Source organism: Microtus pennsylvanicus, chromosome 1, assembly GCF_037038515.1.
Source record: "Microtus pennsylvanicus isolate mMicPen1 chromosome 1, mMicPen1.hap1, whole genome shotgun sequence".
NCBI classification, from domain to species: domain Eukaryota; kingdom Metazoa; phylum Chordata; class Mammalia; order Rodentia; family Cricetidae; genus Microtus; species Microtus pennsylvanicus.
This window is the reverse complement of record NC_134579.1, coordinates 205,592,993-205,606,676: the sequence shown is the minus strand read 5'-3', so window position 1 is coordinate 205,606,676 and position 13,684 is coordinate 205,592,993. Positions and strand designations below refer to the sequence as shown.

General features: G+C 44.4%; 1 protein-coding gene across 5 annotated transcripts in view; it reads right to left on the bottom strand.

Moving 5' to 3' along the window:
* Positions 1 to 13,684, bottom strand: part of Plekhg1 (pleckstrin homology and RhoGEF domain containing G1) — a 216,957-nt gene that overhangs the window by 15,146 nt on the left and 188,127 nt on the right. For all 5 annotated transcript variants that reach the window (XM_075949674.1, XM_075949703.1, XM_075949680.1 and 2 more), the window contains 7 exons: positions 11,233 to 11,415; positions 11,046 to 11,141; positions 10,855 to 10,941; positions 5,435 to 5,468; positions 4,844 to 4,939; positions 2,727 to 2,765; positions 780 to 802 (listed from right to left, as the gene is read on the bottom strand). In XM_075949674.1, coding sequence (XP_075805789.1) covers positions 780 to 802; positions 2,727 to 2,765; positions 4,844 to 4,939; positions 5,435 to 5,468; positions 10,855 to 10,941; positions 11,046 to 11,141; positions 11,233 to 11,415 — 558 coding nt within the window. The remainder of the gene's footprint in view (positions 1 to 779; positions 803 to 2,726; positions 2,766 to 4,843; positions 4,940 to 5,434; positions 5,469 to 10,854; positions 10,942 to 11,045; positions 11,142 to 11,232; positions 11,416 to 13,684) is intronic.

Genomic DNA, 13,684 nt, shown 5'->3' with positions numbered 1-13,684 from the left:
CACACAATGTCCAATAGGACAAAACACTTCACTTTTTCTTCAGTGGTGAGTTTTTTATTTTATTTTATTTGTGTGTGTGTGTGTGTGTGTGTGTGTGTGTGTGTTTGAGACAGGATTTCTCTGTGTAACAGTCCTAGCTGTCCTGGAACTAGCTCTGCAGACCAGGCTGGCCTCGAACTCACAAAGATCCACTTGCCTCTGCCTTCTGAGTGGTGGGATTAAAGGTGTGTGCCAGCACCCAGAACCTCAGGCTTGCTAGGCAGCAGACAAAGCTCTCCTAGTGAGCATTTACCATCTCCTAATGGTTTGTCAGAGGAATACAAGCACTACTTAGATACAACTTGACCTAGCGAAGTTTCATTGTATCACACATCATACCTGCTGCACCAGCAGAAGGATTATATTCCTAGTTGTAATTTTTTTCTTTTGAAATGGGTTTCCCTATGTTGCCAAGGCTGAAATTAAACTCCTAGATTCATTCATTCGTTCTTCTTGCCTCAGTTTTCCCAAATAGAAGGGACTTTGTATGCTATTATATCTTAGGACCACAGTCTTCAATCATCCTGGTGATTGACAGTGATGAAACGGGAGGGAGTAAGTTGAAAACAATTCACTTTCCCTTAAATCAAGGACAACTAGCTAACAATGCAAAGTGGATACGGTTGTCAAAATGTAAAGTAAATGTTGACACTTCAGGCTGGGGTGAGACCAGTAAGGGAGGACACTGAGGTGAAAGGTGCCCACAGCAAACCCTTCAGAAGAAATGTGATCACGCTTACCTTCTGGATATCATGTGCAGTTTCTGAAAAAAACAAAAACAAAAAAACATGTTTTAAGTTTGAGAACTTAAAATGTATCTTTTAGATAAGCATTTCTATTTCTACATCGCTTGTACACATATTGCTAATAATTGAAGTTCAAGAGATCCAGATTTCCAAAAAAACAAAACAAAGCAAAACAAAACAAAAACCTCCCTCACTTATCTGTTCCACATTCTCTACCATAGTAGAACCACGCTACATTATGAGCCAAAGCCATTTTCTGTATCCCTGAGAGCAGTAATTCAGGGGTAAATTGTTTCCAAAACTTTCTAACAAAAATATGAAAAACAAGGCCTGTGTCATAGGCCATGGGAGTCCCCTGAAGACATGAGAATGCTTTTGTTGAGTTTTAGACATGAAGATGAAATCTTTATCCATGAGGTCTTCTTGATCCTGTCATGGAGGGGGATTTATACATGTATCTTATTGACACCCTACTAATGCACATTTAATCTTTGCAAGTGTTTAGTCAGGTAAGCTTGCAGAGTGCTTCTCTGCCCACAAATTCCTCGCGAGAGGTACACTTCAGTCTGGTGTGCATTTTTCTGCATCTCATACCCACTGTCTCACACCTTCTTGCAGTGTAAAGTCGCTCTGTTGGTTTTTAAATAAAGATGCATTACGCATCGGTATATTTTTCTGCTAAATATATTGGTATGTGTTGGTTGAGAGAGATTGACTTCATTCTTTTCAACCTCAGATCATTCCACGATAGCTAGGAACATACTATTTCCTACCAGATGGACATTTTATTTACTTATTTATTTTTAAATATTTATCTATTTATTATGTATACAATATTCTGTCTGTGTGTATTTCTACAGGCCATAAGAGGGCACCAGACCTCATTACAGATGGTTGTGAGCCACCATGTGGTTGCTGGGAATTGAACTCAGGACCTTTGGAAGAGCAGGCAATGCTCTTAACCACTGAGCCATCTCTCCAGCCCCCAGATGGACATTTTATAATGTGATGTTAAAATGCTACAAACCCAAATCAAGTTTATCCCTTATAACAAACTTGTCGCTTATTGATATCTTAAGAGGTCTAGAAATATTCTTTCTTTTTGTTTTTGTCAGGGTCTCGTGGATGACTTGCTGAACTTAAACTTCTTATGGAGTTGAGAATGACCTTTACATAGTGCATGGTCACTCTATCCAGAAATAGTGGTTGTTCCTGTAGCTAATATTCTACACCAGGACGAACACAGGACTTGTACCAGGTTCCCTGAGCACATGAGACAGGAGTTGACCTTGGAGAATCCTGACCTTCACCATACCAAGGCCTAGCTCATCTTGAGACAGATGCAGAGTTCTAGTTGGACTTGTTGACACAGTCATATGAGCCTAGAGGTCAAATTGCTGGATCAAGGGCAAATTACCACTTTGAACTTAAATGGGAATTACTCAATATTTTTCAGGAAAAGTTGCAAAAATTTACCATCCTGCCAAGAGTTTTACAGTGTCTTTTCATCAAATTCATAGCTTTCTTCTGTCCAGTTCTCTCATTAAATGAATACTTTTTTCAATTACTGATGCAGGTGTCTTTTTAAACTTTAAAATATATTAGCACTTTGTTTCTTCTGGGACGTTGGGACATATATATATATATATATACATATATAGCACGCATATTACATGCATTATTACATGTTTAAGGGTCCTTTTTCTTTTGCTTTTGTTGATAACATTTCTTTCTGAGAGATGTTAATTTTATGTCTGACAGCTATGTTGCAAATAAGTTCCATCAACTGTTTTGCAACAGAACACTTTTGCTTGTAGAAACATTCAATCTCTGTGCATCCTAGCTATCAAACCTCCCGATCTACAATGTGCCTAACACATAATTTTCTTCTATATGATGATTAACTAAGAATGAAAAAGGCAACTCTATTTTTGCACTCACCACTGGTCTTCAACACTTTGCGCGTCCGGGAGGAAGGTTCTGAGGGGGAGAGGGAAGCCAGCATTATTTGCAAATCGATACTTTCTCTCATAAATAAATTAGTAACTTATTGACATTTTAAGAGCTTTAGAAACGTTCTTTTTATTTGTCTGTTACAGACAAGCTTTCACCCATCTCAGGCTGGCCTCAGCTCTGTAGCTGAGGACGACCTTGAACTCCTGAACTTCCTGCCTCCGTTTCCTAAGTACAGAGACCACAGGCAGGAGCCCCCTTTATGTGGAGCCAGAGAAAGAATCCAAGGCTTTGTGCATGTTAGGCAAGCACCCTCTCAACTAGGCAATATCCTCAGTTCCGCTCTAGAAAGATTCCGCCCAATTCACTCAAATTCTCAGTGCTCACAGATACTCGGGCGCGAGCAACTCACTCTGCTGAATGGTAGGATAGGCTTCCAAGGGTCAGGAGTCACAGAACAGAAGGACAGGTGCCACTTTACCAACAGGCCGAGCCGTGGAACAGCTCCCGCAGCTGCCACTGCAGCCCATCAGCTGGCAACTTAGGATTTTCCATCCCAGGCTTTGGATCCGGCCACCTCTCTCTTCTCAATCTGAGCTCACTGCTTCCTCGTGGGTTTTCACCCGCCATCTGCTACCAGCTGATTTATCAATGACTTGTGTCTCCCAAGTTAGGGACCACGATGCCATTCTCAGTTCATCTCGTTCTCACCCACCAGTCTAGAAAGCTTATAGTGAGCCGACCCAGTCACCAGTCTGCATCCCTAATCCCGTCCCCGTACCGTCTAGGCCTTCATTTCTCCCCTAGACTAGCACGGCTGCCGCATGAGGTGGGGGTGGGGGGAGGACGTAGACTGGACGGGGACGAGGGATGCACAACTCCTTGCCTACTTGGCTCTTTACCCGAAGCCAGCTTCTACTAAAGGCACGCATGCTTAGTTTGAACTCCTCCTTTGCCTTGCCACAGTCACACATATACACAGCCTGCTTAGCCTTCGTCATCAGCCTCCTAGCTGCGGCCCTCTCTCCCCATCTCTCTTTCCACTCTGCACTGTCCTCTTTCCTCACTCCAGCCAGGCTGAGCTGCTGACAGCCACCACTTGCCCTGCAGTCTGTTGGCTCAAGTCCTCGGGCTCTGCGTGGACGATTCCAACCCTGTGCCTCTACTTCCCATCCCATCAAGGATATCAGTCTTTGACTGAAGTCTCATTCATTCCTGGAATCTCTTCCTCGGTCTTTTCACCCTCTTTTCCATCTGCATATGCCAAATCTTTATCAAAGAGACCGGTATTTATTTATTCCTTTTTTTGGTCTACCCCACAGTGAGGGTCTTATAAATGAAAATTGTAATTGCTACATATCTTGGCATTCCTTTCCTATAGTAAAGGGTAAAGTGGACTTTGTTAATACTCTTTCATATAAAACCAAGAACTGAGAGCTAAGAGAACACTAAGCAAATCGAAATGTTAAGCTTGAATACTCTTGTGTGTGTCATTCACAAGGTATACCAGTAACAGCAAATAGGGCGGAAGGGAGACCTTACCAATGGGGAGGTACTGTAAAAAGCAGAAGCAGTTGGTTTACACATTTTGCTTGTTTTGTTTATTTGTTTGTTTATTTGAGACAGGGTCTCACTGTAGAGCTCTGTCTGGCTTCCAATTCATTGAAATCTGCCTGCCTCTGCCTGGGACAAAAGGCATGTGCCATCATACCTTGCTGGTTGACATAGTTTATATTTACCAGGAAAGAGTTAAGTACAGAGGTGTTTTAAAGAAAGGCTAGAGAGCCGGGTGGTGGTGGCGCACGCCTTTAATCCCAGCACTCCAGAGGCAGAGGCAGGTGGATCTCTGTGAGTTCGAGGCCAGCCTGGTCTATAGAGTGAGTTTCCAGGACATGCTCCAAAGCTACAGAGAAACCCTGTCTCGAGAAACCAATAAATAAATAAAGCTAAATAAATAAATAAGAAAGGCTTGAGGGGCGTTCTGTTTTTTTTTTCTTGTTAGCCTTAGATGTATTCGAACCAACAACCAGTCAGAAAATGTCTGCCAGTCAGAAAGGTACCCACTTTCTGTCCCTCTCAGCATTACAGTTCAACTTCCTGCTTACCAGATTTCCGCCTCTGCCGATGGGGTGCAGGGCCTCCTTTGGAGCCACACGGTGCCTTCATCTGTCCCTCGGGGCTGTAGCAGAAGCCTGGATGGTCTGCAAAGCGGAAGGTATGGTGATCATATAGGGTGGCTGTGATTTTTGGAATTTTGTGTTACATCAGAAACACCAGTAGTGCTCAAGCGATAAAGGTTCTTGTAGATGATCAGAAGGGACCTTTTTTTGGGGGGGGGGATGGGTAAGTAAATGCACTGTATTTCCTTTCTCCCTCCCTCCCTTCCTTCCTTCCTTAATTGTGGTGGAGGTGAGAGGAAGAGTCCTCCCTGGAGGTGCACCTGACAGTTTTAGGACCTGCAGAAACTAGAGGTGTGACCAGCCATAGAGTATGCTACAGGAGAACCAGGAGAACCAAAGCAGAAACAAGGCGGCGTCCTAGAAAGTGATGCTCATGTCTGCTCCAGCTGTTAAGAGCAAGTGAGCAGCCGCTGGCTTCCCATAACTGACATTTTACAAGCTTTGGGATAAGAACGTGACAGACACAAAAAGGATAATGGCATCTTCTCAAAGAATGCTAAGGGAACAAAAACTTACGGATGGCATCCATTTCGAGTATTGCCTGCTTGGCCTGAAAAACAAAAAAAAAAATGTAGATATAATTGAATCTTTTTCTCCAATTTCTTCTTTAAACTGCCAAATGTGACAGAGATCTTATCACATTCAAATAAATGGGTTTTAGAAAACAGAACATTAAAAAACAACCCTCGCGATTTCTTTTAGGCATTAATACATAGTTCAGGGGACTCGACGGGAGTCCCTCATGGGGAGTAGCAGGGGCTGCCCACTCGGCACAATACAGCGAAGACTTGATGGTCAGTTTTGACTGTCACCTTGACACAATTTAGACTCACCTGGGAAGAGAGTCTCAATGAAAGACTGCCTAGAGCAATGGCTCTCAACCCCCTAATGCTGGGGCCCTTTACTTTGGTTCCTTGTGCTGTTGTGTCCGCCAACCATAAAACTAGCTCATTGCTACTCCATAACTGTAAGTTTGCTACTGTTATGAATTGTAATGAAAATCTCTGTGTTTTCCCCAATGGTCTTAAGTGACCCCCAAAGGGATCGCGACCCACAGGTTGAGAACTGCTGGTTTAGATCAAGTTGGCCTGTGGGCATATCTGTGGGGGCAGTGGATTATCTTCTTTATTTTGGTATGGGAAGGCCAGCTGGCATGGGTCACAACCCTGAGGCTGAGTCCTGAGTTATATAAGAGCGGAGACAGTGAACTCAGTAGGAGGCTCTCCGCCCTGGACTGTGGGTGTCATGTGACTGGTGGCTTTACGTTCCTGCCTTCATTCATGTCCCCATTATGAAGGAGTATAACCTGAACTGTGAGCTGAAACAACTCCCCCGCCCCCACACAAGCTGCTTCTCTCATCAGGGGATCACAGCCACAGAAATGAAGCAAGAACAAGATTGCAGCACCCAAGTCCTTCATGTAGAGATGCTGCCTTTGTACAGAGCCTGTAGAATCTTCCTGTAAACTCGAAATCAGCTCTAGGTTGCTTAGCATACTCTTGTAGATAGTTTTATACTGTATTGTTAGTCTAGTAAAAAAACAAAAGCAAAGAAACAGCTGCAAGCCCACGGAAGTCCAGCTGCAGTTCAGGTGGTCACCCAGAGCGACCAGAGCGGGTGGCTCTCACCTCTCTGGATGCGCTTTCTCAACTCTAAGGTTGCAAGGCAGTGCTGTTAGCATCAACTGACAAGCACAGGCACGGCCCCTGTCTCTACCCTTCTGGGGGAATGGAACCTGATGTCTTGAGGCTCCGCTCTCCATACACTTAGTCGTTCTACCCAGAATACTTTGCGTTTTGCTGTTTCTGTAGTCACATGTTGCTAATGCCCAGAGACTTAGAAACAAGCTGAACTCTCTTAACCCACCCTTTTGCTGATTGTTAGGGGGAGTCCGTTAAGGTAACATTTCTTGCTTTCTAATGCTGTTTACATTCCCCTCAAGGATAACATAGTCTAATCTACATACATCATGCTGTAATAACGAAAATGATTTTGTTTTTAATTTGCTGCAATCTATGATATCATGCCAAATTATCTGGTAAACACACGTAATTTAAAAAATAAAGATGGAGGCACAGGTGGGAAAAAATATCAAGAGTTACCTTAATTTTGAGAAATAATAGTTGTCTGCGTCATACGCTTGTATTTCTGTTTTATGTTTGGAATCTGAGGTTACTAGTTGGAATTAATTTAAAAACACAAGTGGTGGTTTAATCTCTGGAAAGCTGTTTTCTAGTTTTGTGTTAATATTCAAAATGAAAAGGCACTTACTTCATACTTATGCTCAATTAATTTGGCTCAGTTTATATATATGGGGAATGTGACTAGTTCCAAGAAATTTCCTTAACAAAGTTAATCCCTAAAATGGCATAATCCCCTTAAATCCTGTAAATTGTTTCAGAAAAGAATTCCCCTGTTGTCCACTAGGTGGCAGTTGAGGACCATCAGGGAGTCAGCCGTCTGGGTGGAGGTTGGCAGCCTTCAGTGACTCATCGCCAGCTGTGTTGACATTAGAAGCCGGGGTTACACATGTCTTGTTGTTTAAAGTGTCCCATTATACATTTGTTTGATTTCGTAGAAATAAATATATTTTGAAAGCTTTAAGAAAACAATTGAATAGTCTCGATGAAAGATTTAAAAAAAACCTTCATTTAATTACCCTATTTAAATAGGGCAAGGAATTATTTTTAACATTATAGTGGATAAAAGTATATTAAATAGGTTATGTTTTCATTTCTAGTGGGGGAGAATATGGTGTAGAGGCTCTTTGGAGCCAGATTTTGACTTGGGTTTGAATCTGAATTTGGCCATACACTAGTTATAAAACTTGGACAATTTACTTCCTGTTTCTGAACCTCTGATTTTATTTCTCTAATATGGCGGAGAACACGACCCATCTCTGAGATATTTTACTGAGTGTGAAGTAAGTGTACTTATCACGATGGATATGTGTTCAATAAGTTGTAAATTAAAATCCATCTTAGATTCTAAATGGACTAATAACTTGAGTGAAAAGAATAATTGTATTGTGCCTTTATTAATTGTTTTAAGCACCAAGGGGAAACCACCAGGAATACATAGACCAGAAGGATGAGGACAGGCACCGAAGCTGCCTCATTTGGTAATTGACTATAATTGCCTTTCAGGATCTTATTAAGCAATTTGATTTTCCTAGGATTCTTGTAAACAGTAGGAGGGGCACATCAAAGACGAGGTGCCACGTCTCAGAAGGGCATTGCCTCTGAGTAACCACGAGAGGAGGCAATCACTGTTCTGCCTGAGTTCTCTGGTCTTTTACCATACCTGATGAAGGGAAACTCACACTTCAGGCCAAGCGCACAGTTCTATGAATTCATTTCCTGAACGTAAAGCCACTACTGGCACAGCTCCTAAAGATCAGGCTGAACATGGAGAAGGCAAGCTGGGCATCCTGGGGTACACCTGCGATCTCAGTACTCAGGAGGCCAGGGGTGGGGGTGGGGCTATGATGAAGAAGTCCAAGTTCAAGGCTGGCCTGGGCTACCTAGTGAGACCAACCAACCCACCAAAGACAAATTTCTTCTTCCCCAGAACTCCTTTGGCTTTTCCACCCGGTGACCCTCTGCCGACTCTGATCCCATTTTCGGTTCTTTTTCTCTCCCTCCTCTTGGTCCCATTACAGACATCGTCCCATCCCCACAGATGGCTACTCATCCCTTTATCTTAGTCTTTTGCTACTTTATTTCTAGCACCCATGTCCCCTATTCCACAGTAGCAGCAGGGCAGTTCAGCCGTCCTAGAACCCGAACATACCAGGATTGCCCGGCCACCCAGGCAAGGTACTAAGAACTGTTTTCAACTACAGATTCCATATTTCCTGACGAACCACCTGCCCACAGACCAGAAATCTCTTCCCCACTCAGCCAGGAATCATAGTCACGACAGCTACAGTCTCATGAACATGTGCGCTCTTCTCCTTGTAGGAACCTTTCCCTTCCCCAGCTCTGCCACCCCTAGAGAGGAACTCGTGAGTGCCATAGTCTCTTACAGCAGTTTCCACTGTTGCTAAGCAGTTTGCCACGACACCATCACACTGATTCACGTGGCAGCCTCAGGTGGATCGCTGGTGCCTATCAGAAAGGAGCTGAGTCACCATGAACAACCAGACCATTTTCTTTAGCGTGAGTCTGACCCTCTCCACTTTCCCGCACTCACCCCACGCCTGCTCCATCCATCCAGGGGATGACTTCATCACCCACACCAGCTCCTCTAACCCTTCATGCTGTCCTAAGCCCCTCAGCGTTCCTCTGCCATCTCTCTTCATTCTCTACCCAGTTCAGGGAACATGCTTTCAACTCTTTCCGAGGCTACCCCCATCATTCCTGTATTTACGATTCTCACCACCACCACAATGGCCCTTCCTCATCCTTGCTACCTCCTAATCTTCCCAGACAGCTCACCAACCAACACCTTGTTTATCACTCAGATGGAAAGCCTTGTTTTGATTGAGTTGCCTTCTAAACCACACCTTTTTGAACTCTGTGAGGAAAAAAATGTCTCCACTCAGCCGGTTCCTCATTTCTTTTAACCCACTGCAAACACTCTCCAAATCCATCTTCTGCATCTCAATGCCACTTTCTAGCTGCTATCCCCGCCTTCCTCATCAGGTACCCTCCTCCGGGTCCTCACAGCTCTCCCTGGCTGTCTTTCAAGCCGCTCCCCCCCCCCCCCCCCAGCAGAGGACTTGCTGGGATTCCCAGGAGTCCCTGTTTCCTTTATACATTCTTGTGGGCCATCCTGTCAAACTATAGGGCTTCAATCACTATTTCTCCTAATCCCAGGGGCTGCCAGAACCTGAATTTCCACCTCCATTCACCTTGTCAGATGCTCCTCTGCTCCCATCTAACCGGTTAGGTTTCCTCCGTGAGCCCAGCCCGTCTGGTTAACTCCCAACCCCAAGCCCTTCCTGTAACTTCCGACTCAAGTGCAATCTCAGAGGGTGACATCTGTTCCTTTTGCCTGGGTGACCTGTCTGGCATCTGCTCCCTGCATTGTGCTCCATGGGCTGCTTCGCCGCCGACTTCCTCTACCCCAGCCTTACCTCTGCCCTATCTCCTGGCCCTCTGGTCCCAACACCAGCTGTGTTTGGTGAGCAGGGTGTCACACCTGTTTTTGTTTACTTTGTCATCTCAGCCCGGGTCCCCTCCCTCACCCCAACTTCATAAGAACATTCCTCATCCTTCACGAAAGCAGGAGGCATTTTCCTTCCTCCCCCTCACTGCCTAGGGCTGAACACTTTGTCCTTCTGCCCCAGGCCACCTGGCTTTCGGCACAATTGTTTCCCCACGTCCAGCACACACACAGATCTGGGTTAGGCGATCAGCTTGCTCTTTCCTGGTAAATTCCTTTCCCGCCAAACTGGGCTTGGTTTCCTGCTGTTCCCACAGGACCCAACACAGCCTCCTGAGGCTCTCAGACCTCCTCAGAGGGGTTCCCTGTATTTTCTGTTAGTTCTTTATAAGCTTCCTTATTGTCCCCCTTTATTCTTGGGGGTGGGGTGGGGGGAGAGGAGCAGCTAGTAACATTGCCTCCATAGCCTAAGACATGTAAATCTGTAGTTGGTGCCATTGATCATTGATTCCTTTCTCTCTCTCTCTCTCTCTCTCTCTCTCTCTCTCTCTCTCTCTCTCTCCCCCCCCTCCCTCCCTCCCTCCCTCCATACACATACACAAGCACACACACACATATACACACACTCATATGTCAAAGTTCAACCTCGTGGACAGGATTTTGCTTGGCCATCTTTCCGCCTCAGACTCCTGATTGCTAGGATTACAGGCTCTGTTTTGAAGCTGGGCTTTGTTTCCTGTCAGACAGACCCCTGGCTAGGGCCTGGGCCCTTTCAGAAGCCACCTTGTGTGCTGTGTGTTGTGTTCTGACTGACCTCTCTCTCTCACCTTAGCTGGGATCATTGCCGCATGGTTCTCCAGAATCAATCTCTTCAGGTGCAGAATCCAGAGGCGTTTGTCTTGCTGGGATTTGGCCTACAGAGGAGATTTAAGCAGTGAGCTGAGAGGCAATGCAGAGATGGTGGCTGGGCCCTGCGCACCTCTCCCATGTGGGGACCCAGGAGTGACTGGCCTGTTACCTGGACTGTGTGCTGCACCTTGGGGTTCTTGTAGTCAAAGACACTGAAGCTGAGCGGCTCCTTTGTTATGATCTCCACAAGCATGAGGTTGCCACACTGCACCAGAGAACACAGTATGTGAGGCACACTGGGCACGCAACAAGCCACCCCACCCCCAGGCCTTGCCTGCCACCCTGCGAGGACCCACCGGGATGTCAGCTTTGTATGTGAAGGTGTCGTCTCTCTTCTTTGTGATGAGAAGCAGCTTGTCCAGGAGGAAGAGAGTCCTCTCATTCTTGGCCCTCTGGATGCGGAAGGTCCCCTCAAGTACCAGCTCCCCAAAGCTGGTGAGGTCTGGCCCCTTCCAGTTAGTTAACAAGCTCTGGATCTCCTAAGAAAAAGGAAATTCCCCCCAGATTAAACACTAGGCAGACGGCAAGGCATCGCAGACCCAGTGGCCTGTCACTGAACTTCAAGGACGGTGACTGACATAAATCACTGTTTATGGGGCAAGGCTATATCAGTTAAGTGTTAACCCGAAATAAATTGAATTACTGAACTATCAATTGCTTGTTGTCATACTTTAATGATCCAGCATTATGGCTGGTTTCAGTAACTATACCTTTCAAAAGGGTGGTGCCTTCGTAGATAGCATCCTCCTCTAACCTTTCATTCTCTTCTCTTTGAATTAAAAACCTTCAGTTTTCAACTTGAGAATGTTCTAGAAACTGAGTCTATACCATACATTAGTAACTCACAACTGAAGCCTGGGTAAAACCATGGACATTTTCTCAGGACTTTCCCAACTTTAAGTTCATCTCTCTAGAAGGAAATGGACATACCTTGGCCACTTGGTCTTAGCACTTTCAACGGAACTTAGAGAATATGAATAGGTGATACAATGGATTTGTTACACGACAAAATTTTAAGGAAGCTGATTTCATTACCTTGAAAACTATAAATAGCCACAAGTCCTACTTAATTAAGAAAAGCCACAAGATGGTGACCATCTTCATTGGGAAGATGGGGTTGTAGCCCAGTAGTAGAATATTTGTGGAGCTTGTACAAACCCCTGGGTTCGTCTTACTACCAAACAACCAATCACATAAGCAAGATAACTTTTGCTGGCTACAGACAGAAGTGGTAGATATGGAGTAACGCTAGGGTCTGATTTAGCAGCACCTTCAGAATGCCAGGCACACTGACACAGAATGAAAAATTAGCCTTTTAGCTAATAAAAGATGTCTGATATTACATTTGTCAAAAACCGCTTGAATGATTAAACTTTTTGTTAATGCTGGAAAAAGAATAAATACAGCCTGGGAGAATAAAATGCTTTCACTTCTGACTTTTGACAGTGACGTCACACCAAACTCTGGTTGCCTACAGGTGCGATCTAACCTTTTCTTCTGACCTACAAGAAGAACACGTTCTTTCCTGCGCTGGGTCAGCTGTGGCTTCACTCTTTATCTTTCAGGCTCACTTGGAGGGTCATGAGTTTAGAACTAGATCCTGAGCCAAATGCTTTTTTTTTTTTTTTTTTTAAGATTTATGTGTGAGTGTTTTGCCTGCATCTATGTTCGTATGTACATCATGTGTGAGCCAGATACTCATGGAGCCATAAGAGGGTGTCAGATCCCTGGAATTGTTACAGATATTTGTGAGCCTCCATCTGTGTGGATTCTGGGAATTGAACCTGAATCCCCTGCAAGAGTGGCAAATGTTTTTAGCCACTGAACCTTCTCCCCAGCTCTTTGTTCTTTAAGTGGCTCATTTTTTGAGGAGTCTAGGACATAACCAAAAGTTTCTGTGGGAGTGGAAAAGTTCCTGAGAATTCAGGGCTTATAATATTGGTACTGAACAAACCTTAGCAAACCTGTCACCTGACTGTCACGTTTTAAACCTGAAGAGACTAAAATAATGTGCTTGAGATTCATGTCTCAAGTGAAATGCAAAGGAGCTGCTTCAGCCTCTATTCTCACCAATGGGTCACTTGCCCTACATCTCCCTAACACTGTATGTCATGGTTTTGTATAAACTAGTGAGAGAGGAATATGGGCTTTAAATTCCTTAAATAGTTTGGAGAAAATTTGCTTAGCAAGAATTGTAATTGACTTGTAATGATATCAGATAAAGCCTCGGGAGACTCATATTTAATCGGGGTCATCAAAGAAGCGATAACAAAACCAATTAGCTTAAAAGTGATAAACTTTGTCCTATGTTGATGTGGGAAGTCCTTCTGTATATGTGTTGTTTTTATTGGTTAATGAATAAAGAAGCTGCTTTGGCCTGTGATAGGGCAGAGTAGAGCTAGGCAGGAAACCTAAACTGAATGCTGGGAGAAAGAAGGCAGAGTCAGTGAGATGCCATGTAGCTACCACAGGAGACAGATGCGCCAGAACCTTGCCAGTAAGCCATAGCCACGTGCCAATACACAGATTAACAGAAATGGGTTAATTTAAGATACAGGAGCTAGCTAGAAAGAGGTTTAAGCTATTGACCTAACAGTATTGCAAATAATATAGTTTCTGTGTGTTTATTTTGGGTCTGAGTGGCCTCCCTCATCACTATGGAACCACTCTAATCAATGGTCAATATTGTCTTCAGGGAGAACTGGGATGAGGACTGTAAGTGAGGGGCACTATTGATGCAGCCTGAAC